General features: G+C 41.2%; 1 protein-coding gene across 1 annotated transcript; it reads right to left on the bottom strand.

The window, feature by feature from the left end:
- Window positions 1-480: 480 nt before the first annotated feature.
- On the bottom strand, window positions 481-22,090 carry LOC139655181 (copine-8-like; the record flags this gene model as incomplete). The annotated part of the gene is made up of 5 exons (XM_071532517.1): window positions 481-557; window positions 11,089-11,128; window positions 17,379-17,482; window positions 18,687-18,733; window positions 22,050-22,090. Coding segments are annotated over 5 exons (309 nt in total), but the record flags the coding sequence as incomplete, so codon positions are not given.
- Window positions 22,091-22,844: the final 754 nt, after the last annotated feature.

Here is a 22,844-nt window from a genome sequence, read left to right on the forward strand (position 1 = left end):
CAGTAAAGTAAAACAAAAACAAAGATATTTCACAGTAAAACTAAACTGACGCCTTATTAATCCAGGAGCCAGTCATGCTCTGAACTTCAACGGCAACTCCTTGGTTCAGTTTAGGCATTTAGCTGGTAGGGGTTCATATTTTTGCCCAAGGACACTTACTGACAGGCTTTTACTGGACTCACACTGGCTGTTAGCGGGATCGAATCTGTGACTTTTCTGTTACGGGAGAGTCTGTCTAATCACTTGGCCACCCTGCCACCCTCAAGTCACCTTATTATTCATTTTACTGACGATTAAGCCAGGCAGATTTACAAGTCTCACAGACCTAGAGACAGCAAGTGTCATTTAATGAGCTTCTCGCAGTATGAATGCAAAACTCGGATTAGTGACCCATGAAGTACATCTTTTAATCAGCATACTAGTTGGGGTTAATTCTTTTTGGAGAGTGATATTGTTTTGTATGTGAGTACACCTACTCACCCCAGAGCTTTCTCGATGCGACTGCCCAACGATCCAACCACCTCCCCGAGAGTACAGTGGGCTTGGCCCAGAAAATCCTAGAGAGGGAGAGAGAGAGAGAGAGAGAGAGAGAGAGAGAGAGAGAGAGAGACAGAGAAAGAGGGAGGGAGAGAGAGAGGGTTTTAAAAAGCACAAAAAAAAGCGATTAAGAAAGTCTACTTACATCTCTCATTCCATATTTCAGACAAGGCACAACACAAAGACACACATAACAAATGCAATCAATTCAACAAAAATGAAATTAGATTAACCCACAGCCATGCAACCACAAAAATACCCCCGACCACACACACACACACACACACACACACACACACACATATACACATAAATCTTTACAGACCGCAACCCTACAGATAAAAACCTTTTCAAACTCCTCCAGGTCCCCTGTTGACAGATAATATTGAAAATCCAGATTGAACCTTCCTCTCACCACCCTTCACCCCCCAACCCCCCCTGCTCCCCTGCCACTTTCCTGGTCTAATAAATTGCCATCTTTGCCTGCCACAGTATGAAACTTAACAATTGATATTGACAGAGAGAGAGAGAGAGAGAGAGAGAGAGAGAGAGAGAGAGAAAAGAGGAGAGAGTAAATATTAAAATTATGGGGCACTGCATCTGGAAAATACAGTTAATTGCAGGAAGTAGGAATAGACTGATATATCGGTTTGCCAATACATCAATATCAGTGATTGGCCAGTCATGTCGTCCACTACTGATGTGGTGGAGGTTCCTCCATGACAACAGCTACATACAAACAATCTGTAAAACCTGCATTTTCTTTGTGAATCGAATTTATTCATGTAATTGTTTAATTATGCTTTTTGTAAATTAATTCTTCAATTAAAGGGCTAATGTATCCTAGAGTTTCATCGACCAATGATTAGGTGGAGTGTGTCTCCCTGACTTAAGAAGCTGACAACCCACCTAAAAGAATTTCCTTATAATGGGTTTCAATGGAGAGTTTTAGTATCACATGATGGTCTAAATGCTGCCTCAGAAGGTTTTCCACCATGACAATAATACAACTCTGATGGAAACACTGAATACTTGTAATTTTTTTGCCAGAAAATTTCAAGATATTGAATATTGGCACAACATATCAGCTATCGGCGACTTTGGCCTTCAAAAACCCATAGCATGAACCCATAACTCCCTTTCTGTCTCAGACACACACACACACACACACACACTGATCCCTCGTCCCCCAGCCTAGAGATGCCATTGATGAAACATGGCATCGACATGCCCCTCTCCCCCAGGACAGGCTGGTGAGAATGCAAGTCATTATTGGCTGCTGTCTCTAATATGTGACTGGAAAGGCTCCAAGCAGCACTAACATAATGGATTCTCCTGTCTCCAGCGATTAGCCTGTCCGTCTGTTATTCTGTCTGTCTGTCTGTCTGTCTATCCCATCTTTATATCTCTCTGCCTGTCAATCCGCTTGTCTGTCTCTCAGTGTAACATACAGTACATTAAATGGCTTAAATTTAAACCAACTAATTTGATTTGATGAGGGCTGAACTAATATTTCTACAGTTATTTCCTGGGATATTTTCCCCCTGTCCATGATATAGAGGCTTTGCAGTAAGGTCACAAATCTCCTAGCAACCACGGCTGGTGCCAGCATGAGGTCCATCGGAGAATTGACTGTGCGCAACTAACGGCTAAATATATAACAGGGCTAGAAATATGTGAGATATGTGAAAAAGATAGTTGTGTGGGTGTAGCTCAATTCAGTAACGCTCTAAGTAAAAGTGAATAATCTGATATGGTAGCTTTATTTCCAAGTTTAGGTGACTGGGACACAGTAAGCTTTCTTGTTTTTAGCCCTGGACTGTCAACTCCAAAATATTGTTGGGGCTTGAGAAGCTCAATCTCAGTTAACCTGAACTAACTGCTAGTTTTTGGCTTTGTCAGCTAGCTAAAAGGCAAGGAAGGCAAATGTATGTTATAGAACATTTCGTACACAAAGACAATTGAAAGTGCTTTACACAATGTATATAAGTCATTAAATAAGAAATACAGGATAAGATAAGTAAGCTGTGTGTTTTTCCGCAGTCTTTTTAGCACAAGGTGTCTCTAGTTAATTTGATTACACTGTGAGAAAACAACCTTTTGTCACTGGGGCTGTACCTTTTCGTCAAAACGGCACAGGTCAAAATGCAGGTCTTGTTTTCTCACAGTGCAGAAATCAACAAAATCAATCAGCTACTTGGCTGCAGAGTGACATGATTAGATGCGAAACGGCGGCCTGTTATGTGAAACAGCAGTTAGTTATTCAGAAATAACAGACCTCAGAATGTGTTTATTGGCCAAACAGAATTGAGTATTCATGCTGACATCCATCTAAACACAAAATTGGTCAGATCCATCAAAAACAGCACAGAAATTAGCCATTCCATACTGTTGAGACCAAGGCATAAGTTTAGTCACAGCAAGCTGAGGACCTCCAGTGTGGCCAATATGGACAATATGGCGTAAATCAAACCTCCAGATTCACTTTGAAATCTATAAAGGAAAATTACATATTTACAGTCTGAATTTGAAAAGTGCTAGGCAATCATTTTTCTCTGAGATCATCAAAAAGAACAGTAACAATTCACGCATCTTATTTGCTACCGTTGACAGGTTAACTAACCCTCCGGTTCCAATATCCCTGGAACTAGTTCCTACCAGCAAATGTAGCGAGTTTGCATTCTTTTTTAATGACAAGATTCAAGGCATCAGACATGCTATTAACTCCTCATTGCCAAACAAAAAAGCATCATCACTGCAGTCTTCCAGAAGTAACTTGGTAGGTATGACACAATTTAATCCCATTGACGACAAAACACTCGAAGAAACTGTCAATCAATCTCAAATCATCCACCTGTTGCCTTGATGTTTTACCCACTAGCTTCTAGGGGTGGGAATCACAGAGTAACTCACGATACGATACTATCACGATATGTTGCCCATGATAACGGTGGTATCACGATACAGCGATTCTGCGATACTCGATATATTGCAAGACAATTCATCTACGATACATCACGATATCTGTGTAACTGAAGAAGAAAAAATACCCCTAAAAAGGCAAAAAGCAGGAACTGTGGTGCCTCTCTGATTTGCTTTCCCCCGCTGTCCGCCATTTTCCCCTCTGTGAGTTATTTGTCTTCTTCACCGCAAGTTAGTTAACTTCCGTTCACTTTACCCTCATTCATTTGATAAGCGCCACCACGAGGAGTCATTAAGTAGTGACTCTGGTAAGTCAAAATGGTAACAGGCTTAATGCGGGGGAATCCGTTTAGAGCGCCCGCATGTTTTAATAAAAATATCGATATTTGGCGCCAGTGTATCGATAATGTATCGCAAGAGGAAGTATGACGATATATTCCAGTATCGATATTTTGTCCCACCCCTACTAGCTTCCTTAAAACAATTTTGAGCAGCCTGGTAAAACAACTAATACTTGTAGTTAAAAGTTCTCTCCAATCTGACATTTTTCCAAAGGCTTTGAAAACTGCAGTCATTAAGCCTCTCCTAAAGAAGAGCAGTCTTGATGCTACTGTACTAGAGAACTATCGACTATATCTTACCGTTTTTAGGTAAAGTTATTGAAAAAGTTGTTCACCAACAACTTAGTAACTTTTTAACGCTGAACAATTGCTTTGATAACTTTAAATCGATTTCGGCCCCATCACAGCAGTGAGACTGCACTCATAAAGGTACTAAATGACATTCGCCTGAACAATGACTCAGGCAAAGTCTCTGTTCTAGTACTGTTGGATCTTAGTGCTGCCTTTGACACTGTGGACCACACAATTCTATTACAAAGATTAGAAAACTGGGTGGCACTCTCTGGAGCTGTCCTTAAGTGGTTCAAGTCATATCTTCATGACAGAAAGTACTTTGTCTCCATTGGAAACTGTGTGTCCGAGCAGATGGCCATGATCTGCGGGGTTCCACAAGGGTCAATTTTGGGACCTCTCTTGTTCAATCTCTATATGCTCCCTTTAGGCCAAATCCTACAAAATAATAAAGTAGCCCACCATAATTATGCAGATGACACGCAAATCTACACATCACTTACACCAGGTGACTATGGACCTGTTGAATCTCTGTGTCACTGCATCAAACAAATCAATGACTGGATGCGGCAAAATTTTCTCCAACTAAACAGAGATAAGACCGAGATAATTGTCTTTGGAGCGCAGAAGGAAAGACAGAATGTCTGCTCTCACCTTGAATCCCTGTCTCTCATAACTAAGAGTCAAGCCAAAAAGCGTTATCCTGGACTCAGATTTAAATTTCAATAGCCACATCAAATCGGTAACTTCATCAGCTTACTACCATCTAAAAAATATTGCAAGAGTCAGAGCAATAATGTCCAAACAAGACCTAGTAAGGCTTACCCACACTTTTATTTCCAGTAGATTGGATTACTGCAATGGTCTGTTCACAGGGCTTTCAAAAAAAGCTCTTCAGCAACTCCAACTTATTCAGAACGCCGCTGCCAGGGTCCTGACGAAAACTAGGAAATGTGACCACATTACACCAGTTCTAAAATCCTTACACTGGCTACCAGTCACTCAGAGAATTGATTTCAAAATCTTGCTGCTTGTCTACAAATCACTCTGTGGCTCTGGGCCCAAATACATCTCTGACATGCTTGTGCCATATGAACCTTCTAGGACCCTTAGGACATCTGGGGCTGGTCTACTGGCTGCCCCAAGAGTTAGAACAAAACACAGTGAAGCAGCGTTTTGTTATCATGCAACACAGACCTTGAATAACCTCCCAGATGACATTAGACAAGCCCCAACTCTGACCACTTTTAAGTCAAAACTTAAAACTTTCCTATTTTACACTGCCTACTCTACCCTGTAATGGCTAAAAACTTATCTTTTCAGCTTAGCTTTTAAATAGCCTTCATTTTAACTGTTTCTGTTCAGGATCCCAACAGAGCTGACACAGGCAAGTCTTGTCTAGGTAATGCTTACTTGCGCATGAGTGAACAGTATATGTGGGGGGGGGACAGAGTATCTAGGAACTCAAAAGAGCTAAATGAGAAAGCTTATCTAGGAACTCAAAAGAGCTAGATGACAGAGCTTATCTAGGAACTCAAAAGAGCTAGATGGCAGAGCTTTATCTAGGAACTCAAGAGCTAGATGACAGAGCTTTATCTAGGAACTCAAAAGAGCTAGATGGCAGAGCTTTATCTAGGAACTCAAAAGAGCTAGATGGCAGAGCTTTATCTAGGAACTCAAGAGCTAGATGACAGAGCTTTATCTAGGAACTCAAAAGAGCTAGATGGCAGAGCTTTATCTAGGAACTCAAAAGAGCTAGATGGCAGAGCTTTATCTAGGAACTCAAGAGCTAGATGACAGAGCTTTATCTAGGAACTCAAAAGAGCTAGATGACAAAGCTTTATCTTTACCCTGTATGATTCTCCATCTGTGGACCAAGAGGAGAATCTATGATTCTCGTCTGCCTTAAGCAGTGAGATCTGACGTAAATATCAGATCCAGAGGACAGGGGATAAGAAAATTAAAGAAAAACATATGGGTTCACTCACAATGTGGATCTAAAAGTGGGAATATTTGTTGTGTTCCTTTATCTTTCTATTTCACTTGATTTGAACTGCACTAGTTTACTTTTTAAGTCTTTTATATCTCTTGTCTGTACTTTTGCACTTTTAATTGTAAATCTTTGACTGTATTTTTTATTACTCTGTAAAGCATTTATTACTCTGTAAAGCATTTTGAATTGTCTCAGTGTATGAAATGTACTATACAAATAAAGCTGCCTTGCCTTGCCAATATGGCCGTGTTTGCCTGCCTGTCAGTCAATCTACAGTCTCTGCCTGTCTGTCTGCCCTCCTGTCTATCTGTGGAGGGGTGTGAATGAGTATATTCTATAGAGTGTGTGTGTGTGTGTGTGTGTGTGTCACTCTACCTCTCCCTCTATACCCCACACTCATTCTCACCCGGTTCCCCAGGTGTGCCTGCAGCCTACAGCTCCCATGTTAAAACACCATCTAATGGATTGGCTCTCCGGCCTTTTTCCCTTGAGGATAGATAGATAGTAAGCTGCCTCTAAGCCAACATGCCCGTCTCCTCCTGTATGAGATTATTGATTTCAAGAGAGCGAGGCAAGGGGGAGGACAGAAAACAGAGTGAGGGAGTGAAATGGGAAAAGGAGAGATGGAGACTGGCAGAAAGTGACAGAGCAAGGGGAATGAAACAGAAGAGAGAAAGACAGCTACAGAGACAGAAAAGCCACCGAGAGAGGACAAGAAGAGAAAAAAGGAGGAAGACAACAGCGGAGATGTGTGTTGCCTCCAGAGAGGCAGCAAAGCTGTGTAAAATGAGGAGAGAAATATCCTGAGGGGAGGATGAGTGAGAGTAAGCTTGCTGTTGAGGGACTGGGAGTGTTTCTCACTATCTTATTCAATTTATCTCCATTTAGTTTCATACAGTTACGGTCAAAGATTCGCCAGCAGTCCATTTGGAGAGTTTCATTCCAAAATAGGATATTTAAAATGTACAGATATTAGGCGTGATAGGGTCTTATAGCCATGTGATTACAAGCAGTCTGAATGATCTGTATAATATGGGTGCAGTGGTACTGATGCTGGTGTCAGATATCAGTTCAGCTGCAGGCTGAAACGGGTATTGATTTGGGAGAATTGTCCCATATACTAAAATCTGATAACATGGGGTACGTGTAGCATTTCAAGCAACTTCACTTTCTTTCTACGTTTTTCCACACATGGGAGGATGTTAGATCTCTGATAGGGAGTAAAAATGGACTGTATTTCATCATCTACGGCCAATGATCTCAAGGTAATCGTCAACAGGAAGACTGTGTAGTTCAATAAAAAGCCTTGGGACTGCCAGGTGTTAGCCCGTAATAGACGTTTTTTAGTCTGAATTGGTAGTGCTATTGGTGTATCCCTACTGTAAGGCTAGAGATGCAGCTCTTCAAGGTTTTAATACTGTAACTGGAACATAAGGCTGATTCTGAGAGAGGGGAAAAAATCTTGTTCTAGTTATCTAGGCCTATAAATAAATTACAATTCCACCTATAACTCTAATCCACGCCTTTCTTTGCCACTTAATCATCTCCTATCTGCATTTCTGATTTGTTAATTAAGGTGTACAGTGCAAATCAATGCTTTCTGCTGCGTTCTGCATGTACCTTACCTGATTTGTACCATCGAATGAATGGTATGGTTAATGTATTATGAAATTAATCATCTCCAATACTCTATTCAGGCTCCCGCGCTAAAATCGTCTGTACATCTGATTTCCTTGCGCGTTCTGCCTAATGCTACATAATGCAGGACACCGCACTCTTGCATGGTGTAATTGAGCATAATGGCTCAATAAATGCTGCTTCCCACGATTCCCCGTCCGTTCGACAGGTACGTACAATACCGTCCTTGTATCCTGTGCTGCTACAAAGGTCCTCAATTACCCCCTTCCCCTATTATAGATATTTATTCCCCTGAGGTCGCGAAATGGCCCTTCGATCCCTCGAGGAAAATGCCACAGGAAAAATAGACATAATTTTCCCCTGGATAATAGGAAAATGGGATCACTGGTTGTTGACTGTACAAACATTTTTTTTTTTTTTTTTGCTGTAGGTAGAAAATATGCAATTATAACAGAATACACAGTAGGGAATTGTTGAGAGTGTGTATTATGGGAAAATCATCCACTAATTCAGGTTCTATGGTATTTTGGTAGCTTAAAACAACCGTAGTTTGTCTCCCTGGGACAATAGGCCAACATCTCCCAGTATAGTATTGTATTGTTACAGTACATGTCAGAGTGCTGTCCTGTTACTTGTGATCATGTTTAATGTTATAAACTATGAAGAAAATGCTATAAATAAAATACAATAAAACTGAAAAAAGTAATTCCGAGACTCAAAAAAGGAAAATCTTTCATTTAAAAGTATTTAATAGCACTGCAGGCTTCTACCAGTTAGAGTGAGATGTTCACCTGCTCAAATATTGACTTTTCCAAGCCGCAGGAATAACATGAATTCTTAAATAGTGTGGTTTTCCCGTTAAAGCCTCAAGGGTCAAATGTCGAGTCTCTTCTACCTTTTTTTTTGGCTCGGCTTTCTTTGGCTTTTCTTCCGTCTTCGTTCAGATAACCTTGACCTATTTCCCTTTGTTTATGAAACACAATTCTGGGAAGGCATGTGACTGTGCGTCTGTGTCATATGCTATGTGGGCAGACCGGTCGGGCTGAACACTGAAGACCAAACACGAATGAGAGCTGAGTGTGTTGGAGTGTGTGTGTGTGTGTGTGTGTGTGTGTGTCGCCGCGGGGCCGAGCAAGAGCCGCCGTCTGCAGCTCTGCTCAGAGTCAAGTCACTGTCTGTAGCTTGAAATGACCGAGTTTATTTTTTACACACACATACACACACTTTCAAACAGTGTTTCCTCTCAATTTTTTTTCCCACACTTTTCCAGATAACAACCAGATAACAGTTTATTAGTGGAAAAGACAGCTACTGTGTTGTTATACTCTGTTGATTCACAAAGCAGACATTGTGTCTTTGCATGCCACTCCTCCACAGAGAGGTCAAAGGTCAGGACTCATATAGCTGGTAGGGATTCAGTTTTTCTCAAGGACACTTCAGCAGAGCAGACGCTTGCCATCATGTGGGATCGCACCCTGGTCTGACACTTCTCCCTCATCACTATGCCAGCCTGCTGTCCCAACACTCAACAACCGCTTTTATCGAAGAATCTTATTTTATTTGGTAATTAGTAACACCGACACACAACTTGGCTTGCAGTAACTGAAATTTAAAGCAACAATATGCAACTTTTTGCCCTGAGACAGGAAGTTTAGCTTCCCGTTTTGTTTTGTTTTGTTTCTTACTGCTTTCCGCCATTGTTGTTGTTATTGCTCTGATTTCACTGCGCTTGATAAGCACAAGGTTTATGGCCAAAAATGTCCTGAACATCACTGAAAAGCCAATTTCAGGCAAACAAAGGGATTTAGGCATGTACGCACATACGTATATTTATTGTTAAAAAGTTGCACACTGTAGTTTTAAGTTGTATAACTCTGGATGAGTCGTGGGCCTAATTCAACAGGAGCTGCCCACTTAGTGACCTCAGTGACATAGACCTACCGCTCTCACCCACCCACCTTTTTCTTAATATCCAAGCAAGGTTTCTATGTAGGTAGAAACCTTGAAAGCTATAGTGTAATAGCACTGTGGATAACAGTATCTGATCCTGTGTATCTCTAAATGTAAAAAAAAAAAAAAGATACAAAAAGACGCAAACCTCCACCAACGCTGAACAACTCTCCAAACTGCAGTTACACCCAAAGTCATCATTCCTCCCACTTAAATTTTAAGTTAAATTGATTTCTTGACCTTGCAAACGCAATTTAGGATTTTGAATCAAGTCTCTATCCCTGTTAGTTTCATAGTTATGGCTAAAAAGCGATAATCGTCTAATGGTGAAATCCCCGATCCGGATCACCACTGAAATCTAATCAATTGTTCCACCACATTTCATGGAAATCTATTCATATGTTTTTGAGATATCCTGCAAACAAACAAACAAACAAACAAACCAACAAACAAACAGGAATGAAAACATAGCCTCCTTTGCAGAAGAAATAACCTACTGAAGTCAGAAAAGTGATACTCTGGCCAGCCCTAATAACCTCTACGCGTCACCATGGAGACCCATTGCCGGGGTACGAGCTGGGTCTCTTTGAACTACAATCCCCATGATGCAGCAGGCAGGACAAGGCTATTATTGTGCACCGACAAAGACTAACTTTTCACATTGTTGTTTCTAATTACTGTTATGCTAATCACAGCTATCAATGGAAAAGACAGCGGCGGGGGGAGAGGACAGGAGAAATCAGTGTTTATTTGATATGCTAAATGAACTAAGGGCCGTTCTGGGAATGTGCTATTACAGTAGATGATAAACACACTCATTGTAATGGCCAGATTACTGTTATGTGAGTGGAATGAGGCTAATGAGAGGCAATGACAAGGAGAGGGATCATGCACACACAAGCAAACACAAACGCCCGCGCACAACGAAATTAGCAAAAGTGTTGGGAGACATAAATAGACGCTAACATGCATAGGTAGCTGTTCTGCATGTAAATACATAAAGTGCATACACATAAGCATGCAACACACACACATACACACACAGACACACACACATGCATATATAGACTACCAGTCAAAAGTTTGGACAAACCTGATTGAATGTTCTATGTTTTTCATTCTCTTAAAGCCATTTTTATCTAAAGGCTTCTGCTTAAATGCTTGAAATTTGTTTCTTAGACAAATATAAAGTTGATCCTGTGTATGAATTTCTTTCCAAAGCCTTTGTCTTTCCATCAAGGCAAAGGGCGGCTACTTTAAGGTTGTGTTATTTCATATTTTTGATGTCTTTACTATTATTCTAAAATGTGAAAAATTGTAAAAATAAAGAAAAATGCATGTGTCCAAACTTTTGAGTGGTAGTGTATATACTGTATATATTAAAAGAAATAACCAAGACCAAGTTTTGCCACTCACATGTTTTGACAGGTTGGCGCTCTTTGAGTCAACATCGTACCTAGAGAAAAAAGAGAGAGAGACAGAGGGAGAGAGAGAGAGAAAGTCAGTGCATTAGAGAGCTATAGAGGGTGACAGGAGCTCAGCTGGGAACACAACAGGGATTACAGACAGGGAAAGTCAGTAATGGAGCCAAGCAGCTTGTCACCAACAGTCTTACCAAAGTTCTCAGGGTGTTTGGCTTCCCGGCATCGCAGGCGTCCGCCACTAAACTGACACTAACTGGGCTAACTGGCAGTAACACCTGCTCAAAGGGAAATTGCTAGGAGAAGTGCTCCTTCATGTCGTGTGCGTGTAGGAGTGCAAGTGTGTCCGATGTGCGCTTGTTTGTGCGTGTACAGCGGGGCGTCACGCTATTCTTTGATGAACACTACCAGTCAAAAGTTTGGACACGCGCATGTTTCTTTATTTTTACTATTTTTCCACATTTTAGAATAACAGTAAAGACATCAAAACTGTGAAATAACACAAATGGAATTATGCAGTGACCAAAACAAATGTGTTAAACGAATCAAAACTATCTTATATTTTAGATTCTTTAAAGTAGCCACCCTTTGCCTTGATGGAAAGGCAAAAGGCTTTGGAAAGAAATTCATACATAGGCATCAACTTCACTATTTATATTTGGCTAGAAAAAAAAAATCAGAAGCCTTTAGATCAGAATGGCTTTAAGATAATGAAAAACATAGTACATTCAATCAGGTGTCCAAACTTTTGACTGGTAGTGTATGTTTAAAGATTATTCACACTTTCTATTCCTCGTTTCCACTTGCGAGCCTCTTATAAAACACTTGGGGGGGAGAAAGATTTGGCCAGAAATGGACACTCCAGCACAGCGGCTACTTGTAAGGAATGGGAAGCAATCAGACGACCATTCACTCAGCAATTTGGGGTCATTTCACCGCTCAGGTCATTTCACCCACCACTAAAACATGGATTGCTCTTTCCTGGGTAATATTTTGGGGTGGAATAGGGGGCAATTTATTCTCCTAGAACACTTATGAGAAGAGGATGTACTGCCAGTGTGTGTGTGTGTGTGTGTGTGTGTGTGTGTGTGTGTGTGTGTGTGTGTGTGTGTATGTGGGTGCATTGCGCACTGGGTAATTAGGACTCCAAATGAATCTCAATCTGAAGCGTTCAAAATGCTTTAAAAAAAAAAAAAATCCTAAATTTAATTAAGTAGCATTTTTTCATGTCCGTTCCAAAATTCCATAAAAGCGGGATGACAAGACATATTTTACTGTCAGGGTTTATTTTTCATTCAGTGCATCTCTCTCTCTCTCAAAGCTTAAAAATCCTTCTCTAACTCGTCTGCTTCTCTTCATCTACATCTCCTCCTTTGCGATTGGTATTGATTTAATAAGGGAAATCAATAAGGGATAATGGCTTTTACCTGGATTCACCTCATCAGTGTACTTCATGAAACATTACAGTAAGTGTTCCTCGTATTTTGCACATTCAGTGCACTCTGCAATATAAACAGCCTCAAGTCAGCATATTAACGTTATGCAAATATTTATGAAGTTCAGTGGAGTTTGTACTTAGGGGGAGCTCTATCAATCTCCAGGCAATACACCGTCTCATAAATCAGATTCAGACGGGTAATTTCATAACTGCTGTTCATAACTCTGTTAGTGTTATTCCAGACAGATCCCATTTCCACGGGCCGGAGGGAGGAATCCTTCTTTCATCTGCTATCATCTCAGGACCATGTTCGCCTCTGCAGGCCAGCAATACCCAGCTATCTGTCACGGGTGTTAGACACAGGAGAAGAGCAGCAAGCTAGGCACACACACACACACACACACACACACACACACACACACGCACACACACACACACACGCACACACACACACTCATACTAGTGCTTGCATGCACACATGGAAGAGGAAGAACGCACAAAATACACATTTGCAAACAAACAACAGACACACACATCCATCTTTCTCTCACAGAACAACACTCACCACGTTTAAACACACACACACCATTTACACTGCCTCTGCCCCATACATTTACACACACACACACACACACACACACACACACACACACACACACAGTGGTGGAATGTAACTAAGTACATTTACTCAAGTACTGTACTTAAGTACAATTTAGAGGTACTTGTACTGTACTTGAGTATTTCAATTTCATGCTACTTTATACTTCCACTCCACTACATTTCAGAGGGAAATATTGTACTTTTTACTCCACTACATTTATGTGACAGCTTTAGTTACTAGTTACTTTGCAGATTCAGATTATTAATACAAATTATAAATCAACTTATAAATGATGATATATTTTTATAGGTGAAGCTACCCAGCAGTATATAAAGTAATTAAAATTAGCTCCACCTTTACCAGCTGCAACATTAAAGTGATAAACACATTAATGCATCAATAATTATAGTCCAATAACATGATCTATATGATTCTGAAATGGGCCATTCTGCATAATGAGTACTTTTACTTTTGCTACTTTAAGTATATTTTGATGCTAATACTTTTGTACTTTGACTTAAGTAAGATTTTGAATGCAGGACTTTTACTTGTGACAAAGTATTTTTACACTGTGGTATTGCTACTTTTACTTAAGTCAAAGATCTGAATACTTCTTCCACCACTGCACACACACACACACACACACACACACACACACAGTTTTCTATAAATGTGAAATATGACACCTGCTCTGATGAAATGATTGATGGCCTCACGTTTCAAATACAGCTGATCAGTACACAACTAATGCCAAAACCTATTGAAATCTACATTTGTCTGTCTGTCTTAACATTCATTCGTCGATCCATCCAGCGATCCGTCGACTGCACTCAAAACAATGAGAGCCGAGCAGCTCTTATCCCAGCCCATTAGCCGCCATTAGCATGTGAAAGGCCTCTCCACTATAGGCAGCCGTGGCTACACAATAAGGGTGGGGAATTTCCGTGAAGTTAGAGGCTAGTGGCAAATTGCTGCACATTCAAAGTGTGCGGTCATTATCAGCAAATAGCGCTGCTGCAAAACTGAGAGAGCCATTTACTGCCGTTAATACCCAGCAGCACATGAACTTCAGCGGAAGTCTGCCGGGCTGTTTTCTTCCCGATATCCCCCTTTTTCATGCAGTGGAAGGGAGGAAGGTAATTGAGGAATGAAAAGGGAGGGATGCGGCAAAAAAGATGAGAGAAAGGAAGAGGAAATCAGCGGAGTCGTGACACAGGCAGATGGGCAGATAGATAGATAGATAGATAGATAGATAGATAGATAGATAGATAGATAAATGGATAGGTAGATAGATATATAGATAGATGATTGATAGATAGATAGATAGATAGATAGATAGATAGAGATGAGAGCGAAAGACGGAAAGACAACACAGCAGCCTGATCTTCACCCACACACATGCCAGAGCCCGCAGGAAGACAGAATGCACACACACACACACACACACACACACACACACACACACACACGCACACATACTCCAACACAAAGCCCATTTACACTGCCTGTGCCCCAGTGAGTATCATACGGACTCCCAGTTCTATTTATAGAAAATTCAATGTATTCCTGTTGCGCTGTCAGTCTCTCTTAGGCACCTCCAAGTGTGTGTGTGTGTGTTTGTGTGTCTGTGTCTGTCCATAAATGCACACACACTCCATTAATTGCACAGCATCACGCACATGATGGATGTACTGGTACACAGCATGCACAGACGTCATAACAAAGGAATCTCACCAGGAACACAGCGAGTCTGCTAAGCTACAACTTCTGCTCCAAGTAATACTCAGAAGCAAAACACTGCAGTGTTTGCTTTTCAAATGATCACCAATGACTCCCAGCTTACCATATTCCACATGTTTTACAGCAATTATTGAAAAAACGTTCAATACTTCTGAGGATCCATTCTTTAAAAATGTTATCATTTTGTCAACCAAGCACTTAATTTAGTTGTTACCTTTTTAAAAGTATCATAATTTGTGCTATTTTTGTTCTATCTACTATCTGTTAAAGGAATAGTTCACCCAAAAATGAAAATTCTGTCATCATCTACTCACCCTCATGCCAAATGAAACACAGGTGAAATTTGTTAGTCCATATAACACACAGGGAGGCTGCCAGCACAACTTGGTAGCAGCCTTCTCCAAAACAACTGAAGTCAATGGGGACCTGTTCTTTAGACTTCCAAAACAAAAACAGCCAAACAATCACACTGTGAATAGAAAGACCTATACACCATTATTTGTTGCAAATCAATCAGATTTGCACTAAATGATGGTGTAAATATACTGTAGGTCTTTTTGGAAGTCTGAAGAACTGGCCCCCACTGACTTCAGTTGTTTTGGAGAAGGCTGCTATGGAGTTGTGCTGCAGCCTCCCTGTGTGTTATCTGGACAAACTTCACCTGTGTTTCAACTGGCATGAGGGTGAGGAGATGATGACAGAATTTTCATTTTTGGGTGAACTATTCCTTTAAGGGTACAATAAGATAAGATAAGATAAGATAAGATGAGGTAAGATAAGATAAAATAAGATAAGGTAAGATACAATTTTTTTTTTAACAGTTCTTGGAACAAAACTCACATATTCATTAATTTTATCTTTTACATGTTTCCAAAGCCATCTGTAGCTGTTCCCAGTCCCCAGGTTAATTTACTGGCTTTTGCTCCTAGTCCCATTCCCAAACAGACTGCTGCCCGGTCTGCATGGTCATCTGCCTGGAAATAATTAAGGCTGATTTGGTTCATTTCCAAAAAAACGGAGCTCTGTAAGCTTTGTTAACCAGTTAACCAGTGGCATGAGTGGCGTTTATGCCTGAAAGGGTTAAAATATATAGGGGACTGTAGCATGGTGCAGCATACAAGTGTAGGAGGCAGAGGAGATTTGGAGGGTTAAATGCTTCTCTTTCCCTGAAGGGATCTGTCAACTCCTATATCACTTCCACCATTCCCTGGTACCCCGGTTGTTATGGTAACCACCGCTAAACCCCACACATAGCCCCCTCCACCCCCACCCCACACACACACATCATCATCATCATCACACACACACATACATACATACATACACCAGGAGACACACGCACATCAGCTTTGCTTTCGTCTTGGAGTGGGTATGCCCATGTGACCCCGTGACCCTTCTCATGTGAGATGACAATATGGATATCTACTGTGACAGTACAGCCAGCTGAGATACTGAAACACTGACGCACACACACACACGCACACACACACACACACACACACACCATGATAGCATGCCGTACCGGGGCACTATCAGAAGAGACAGCGCACCACAGATCCACTGACACATGACCGCAACCAGGAAACCTCAGCCAAATGATCTAAAACATGGCCTCATTCCCCCATTCTTTTTTTCCCAAAAAAGGACAGAGAGCAGTGAAATCCTCTTAGTATTTTTACAAATTTGGGCAGTGGGGAAGTACTGAGGGACACAGAGGAGGGCAGGTACAGGAGAGAAGTTTCTGATATTGAACAGAGGCGGGGATATATTTGCTCTTTAGCTCAAGAAAAATGACTTTAATTTTTCATTTTGTCCAGCAATGGGGGCGGTTTTACACCCACCGCTGAACAACCAATGCATTGATTTTTGTTGTTAGATACGACAGTGTACAGTGCAGCCGGGTTCCACCTAAAATGTTTTTCAGATGGGGCACCACTTGTGAAAAATAGGGAGATTTTCATGTAAAAAAAACAAAAAACTACCCAAACACACTCTCTCTTTCTCTTTATTTCTCTCTCTCTCACACACACACACACACACACACACGGACTACTCTTCATAAAAGTACAACTTTTAGACCCCTGATGGGTTGTCAGTGTGGCTCCCTGGTTAATAGATTATAATATAATTAGTTTCCATCTCATAAAGTAAATCCACAGCAATCCCCTAGTAATTTGATCAGAAATGAAATCTGAGAGCAAAGTGAGACGGAGAATCTCCCTCACTTCCAGGCAGGCTGACGGCTTAATGAAGCTAAAGCCCAACCTTCTCTTACAGATCACATCGTGGTCGTTACTCTGCTTGTCTCCATCCGCAAAGGAACATACATGATGTGGAACTCGTCTGTAGAATCGGAATCAGTGCCGATCAATGTTTCAATAACCGTTCAGTGGACAGCTGCCATGGCTTTTAACAGCATCAAGCATTAATTTATGTGTCACACATTTCACACACACACACACACACACACACACACACACACACACACTGGCTGGACTTTACTTACAAGTCAAATCGGAGGTTCTGCCGCTCTTCAAAGAAGTAGTCCAAAATGAATTTACGCACAAAGTCTGGGTTTAGCGTGTTGTCGATCACCTCTGTCCTCCCAAACTAGAAACAGAGAGAGAAAAAGACAGAAAACCAAAGATGAGAATACCTCCAGGAGAAATTTGAGATTTGAAATAAATTTGCTTTGATAAATGGTGGGCGATGCTGCCGGAACTCAACAAACCTTCATAAAAAAACTGAGCTTGTTTTTTTTCGCATGTACACTTTGTGAATTTGCAGCACGGTTATGTGAATAATTAAGCCCCAGCAGGTATTTTTAGGTCACTTTATGAAGAGGCTGGATACTGAAGATTATGTACGATGTAATGAATGCAGGGAAGCTAAACTAACAAGTCAATGGGGGGTCAAATAGGTCCCCGTTTGGCATTTAACTTATTAATAATGTATGCAGATGATGTTACTCAGGACTATGAATAACTGAGAATGATTGGGGCTGGAAGATTCGCCCCCTCATTTACACACATGAATATTCATGAATCTAAAACACACTGGAGAATGCGGTACGATCCCACGCATGTGTGCGCACATGCTCACACACAGAAATTTGCCGTATGTGTCAACGAACACACGCACGCACACACACACACACACAGAGTGGGGTAGGATACATTCAGAAGGTAATACATTACAGATTACTTGCTGAAACTTGTGTTATCTAAATGTCTCTTTCCTTTCCAAATGTTTTTGTGAGTAATCCAAGAAGTAATGCAGTTGATTCTAAAGTATCTGTCTATCTTTCTTGTATAAACAGGTAGTGTATATGCACTATATGTCTACTATTGTCTGTCCTGCACTGTCCCCTTACAAATAACGGTGCAGACCAGACACGATTTCATGAATTTGCCTCCATTCATTCATTGTCTATGACAAACGAATAGCCGTGTGCACACAGCATGACAGCATAGGTGGTGATGCAAAACAGCCCGCAATGAGAAAAGTTTAAAAAAATGTCATATGAAAATGACGGTTGCCGTGCGAGAACCAATCACATTCTGGCAAAAAGCTGAGGATCGTCGGTACTGGTGAGTTACCGCAGGTCGTCTAAAATACTTTAGCTCTGGCAGGCTGAAGCTTGTCAGTGTTAACTTGCTAGTCTAACTATGCCATTACATCCAAATGGCTGTAGCCACTTAGCTAGCACAAGCAATGACCTTTGATAGGGCAAAGTGATGCAAAGTGGTCGCGCTTGGTCTGCATATACCATGAATGTGAGGTACACACACACACACACACACACAGTTCTCACCTCTCTCCACTCCTTGTTGCCGATGCCTTGTGTGTAGAGAACGCAGACTGTGGAGAACAGAGACACAGCACGTTAATGCTAATGATCAGTAAATCTAACAATTAAATTTCATCTGTTTTTTAGGGCGCTTGTCACAATGTGAGTAAACCTTTCTGAATTATCCATCCAGCTAACAGCTTGTTAGCTACTGTACGTTAAGATTCTTCGTTAAAATCAAACACAAGCTAGCTTGGTAGCTTGCAGCTAGGCGTGGTTAGAGAAATGCTAACAATGCTAGCAACTAGCAAGCTGTTTTGGGGGTATCTGAGCCACAGATAGAGAAACATTTCTCCCATAAAATGCGTGGCAAATGATTAAAAACAAAACTAAAATTCAAAATGCCACAGTATTCCAAAGATCCACCAGAATACGACTAATAAGGCATAATTGCATCAATCAACAATAACAAAACAACATCAAAGCACCTCAGATTTTTATTCATAAAGCCCAAACAGTAATATTTCCCCTCTTCAGATTGTGAAAAACATCATTTCAGAGCATTATGCAATTTCCTGAAACAAGATAATTCCTCTAAAAGGCAAATTACTGAGCTCACTCATCATACACTTCATTTCTGAAGGCCTTTGATGTTCTTTTCAGGTAGTGACACGGGCAGATACACCAGCATGCACACACACACACACACACACACACACACACACACACACACACACACACACACACACACACACTCTAAAACTCTTAGACATTCTCTTGGATCTGATATGAACAGAACTTTGGATCCTTCACTTTCTAGTACGAAATCCATCAGGTCGACACGCATTGGTCATTTTTAATTATGTTTTCAGCCCATGTAATGAAAGCTTTTTTAATCTTTTTTCACTTGAGTGCCCTGTTTTTTCTTTTTGGATCACTGCTTTTACAGAATCCATTTTTTTTATCAGTAAGTGCAGTTTCCCAGTATCTCAGAGATTCTCTTTTTTGTGTCTCCTCTCCCTCCTTTCTCTTTCTTTTTCTCCCCTGTCAAGCAGGTTCATATCAAGAGACTGAAGTCACAACGCTCAGCATAATCCCAAGTGCCACTCAGCACAAGTGCTTCCCTGGATGTATGGCTAAAGCCTGAGCTCCTTCATCATCATCATCATCATCGTCATCACCATCATCATCATCATCATCATGCTAATCACCACCATGATCGTCATCATGTTCATCACTGTCATCATCTTCGTCACTTTGAGGAGTCATTCTCATCCCGTGGTATGTGTGCTGACAAAGGAAGTGTGTGTGTGTGTGTGTGTGTGTGTGTGTGTGTGTGTGTGTGTGTGTGTGACATAACCAGATATTGTATAGGGTTTATTATAGAGCATGAAAAGGCAAAGTTCTCACATTCCTAACTGACAAATCGTCAATAATCAGTATTAACGATAATGAATTTTTAGGATGAATCTCTCCCTCCATCCCTCCTCCCTCACTCCCTACATGACACACACACACACACACACACACACACACACACACACATATACACACACACGCAGGGCAGCTGGAGCAAAGACAATCCAGCATTACCAAACCAGTGATATCCTCCATCTCAACAAATTAGGGCTGCAACTAACAATTACTTTCATTATCGATTCATTTATCCTTTTTTTTTTTTTCGATTAATCAATTAATCATTTAGTCTATAAAATGTTAAAAATAATGACAAATGCCCATCAAAAGTCAGCAGACCCCAAAGTGATTCTTAAAATAGCTTTCTTAGTCTGACCAGCAGCCAAAAAAAACTTAATTATTCATCTTATAATGATATGAAACAGAGAAAAGCAGCAAATCTTAGCAGCAAATGTTTGGTATTTTTACTTGATAAATGAAACGATTAAATCGATAAAACGATTAATCGATTATCAAAATTCGAATCGATTATTTTTCTGTCGCACTACAACATATTGTGATATGGTTCTTATAGCTGTGGCTCCTACAGAAAGGTTATCAGTGATTTTAACGGCGAGGAGAAGCGAGACGGATCGCCTCCCACTCTGGATCTATAGGCAGAGGCTGCTTGCATTAGTCAGAGCCGCCTGGAGCCGCTCACACATTCAGTGGAAAAACACTCACACACACATAAGGAGTGACTCACGGCTACATACGGAGAAATAAGACAAGGCACACTTCGGTCCTTAATTTATTTCTCACTCTCATTCACTCGCTCCCGCTTCCCCCCCCCCCTTATTATTTTTACCTTGCTTCTATAGTCCTTCATTAATTCCTTCCTTCCTTCCTTGTGCCCTTCCTTCCTGCTTTTCCCTCCCTACCTTGTTTCCTCTCTTCTTTCCTTCCATTCTCCCCCCCCTTCTTTTGCCTTTTCTTACTGTCCTCCCTTCCCTCCTCCTTTCTGTCCTTCCTTCCTTCTGCAATCCCTTCCTCCCTCCCCTACCTTCCTTGCTTCAATCCTTCCTTCCATCCCTGTGCTCTTCCTTCATACCTTCCTTTCCATATTTCATTCCCTCCCTTCCTTCCTGCCTTCCCCTCCCTCATTTCCTCCCTTCTTTCCTTCCATCCCCCCTTCCTTCGTACCTTTCCTTCCTGTTCTTCCTTCCTTCTTTCTGTCCTTCCTTCCTTCTACCCTCCCTTCCTCTCTCCCCTATCTTCCCCTGCTTCTATCCTTTCTTCCTTCCTTCCTTCCCTGTGCTCTTCCTTCATGCCTTCCCTTCCATATTTCCTTCACTCCCTTCTTTCCTTTCATTCCCTCCCTTCCTTCCTGCCTTCCCCTCTCTCATTTCCTCCCTTCTTTCCTTCCATCCCCCCTTCCTTCCTGCCTTTCCTTCCTGTCCTTCCTTCGTTCTTTTTGTCCTTCCTTCCTTATACCCTCCCTTCTTCTCTCCCCATCTTCCTTGCTTCCATGCTTTCTTCCTTCCTTCCTTGTACTCTTCCTTCATGCCTTCCCTTCCTTAAACCCCCTCCTTTAATTTCATTCTCCCCTCTTCCTTCCTGCTTTTCCCTCCATCCCTTGTTTCCTCCCTTCCTTCCTTCCATCCTCCCCCTTCCTTCATGCCTTTCCTCATTGTCCTTCCTTCCTTCCTTCTTTCTGTCCTTCCTTCCTTCCTTCTTTCTGTCCTTCCTTCCTTCCTTCTACAATCCCTCCCTCCCTCCCCTACCTTCCTTGCTCCTTTCCTTTCTTCCTCCCTTCATGTACCTGAACAGAATTTGAATCTAAGAAATAAGTAAGGGCCAGGACTTGAGGCTCCTTTGCCTTCTCAGCTCATAACTGACCAAACATTGAAAGTAAACCAAACTCCTCTGAAATACTGGAGCATTGATCTACTAATAAGAGTGACAGACAAACAGAGAGGCGGTTGATCTTACTTGGGTCGGATTTGGAGAAGGTGTCCCTGTCCAGCAGGTTTCTGTGGAGAGACAAACAGGAAAGGAGGAGTCAGTCAGAGAGACGGTACTGTTGGCGAAGAGATGAAACATCCGCCATACAAATTGCATTTCCATGTGCACCAAATGACTATTTATATATAATGACTATTTATGTACTCCACTGGCCTGAAGTTGGCACATGTTAACATCACATTCTGTTTACAATATCCCTGCGAAATGCTTATGCAACGTGTGAAAAACACACACAAAAAAAAAATACCAGGGATATGCCGATATTAGCCAGGATGCTGACGCACGAACTGTCGGTGTTCAAGATTATGTTCTGGAAGTTTTTCAATACTGACTCTGGTTCTGATACTTGAGATTTGTGATACCTTTCTTGAATGAATGAAAGCACATTTTATTATGCGATGGGGTAAAATTGTTTTTGTGTAACATTTGTACATGCTGTCTTCTTTCCTAGATAGAATCAGACCACGCTCAATTGATTTTCTCAGTACAAATGTGCATAAACAAGAGGAAAACACACTTTTCCGCTTGTTTATGGTTTATTTAGTATGAATTTTGAAGCTATTTGATACCCCTTGGTGCCTTAAACTTGATACCGATGCCAAAACTCTGTAGGTAGTATTCTTCGAAACCTATCCCTAAATGATACTACACAGAATATATAGAGGTTTATCTGTTTTCAGGTATACAGGGATATCGGTGAGTGGGATATGAAGATGCATATAAACAGCTTAACCTGCATATTCAGACTTTAACCAGAATATG

This window comes from Centroberyx affinis, unplaced genomic scaffold (genome assembly GCF_046629955.1).
Source record: "Centroberyx affinis isolate AG114_WGS23_722 - 3 ecotype Tasmania unplaced genomic scaffold, CSIRO-AGI_Caff_v1 ptg002203l_1, whole genome shotgun sequence".
Taxonomy (NCBI): domain Eukaryota; kingdom Metazoa; phylum Chordata; class Actinopteri; order Beryciformes; family Berycidae; genus Centroberyx; species Centroberyx affinis.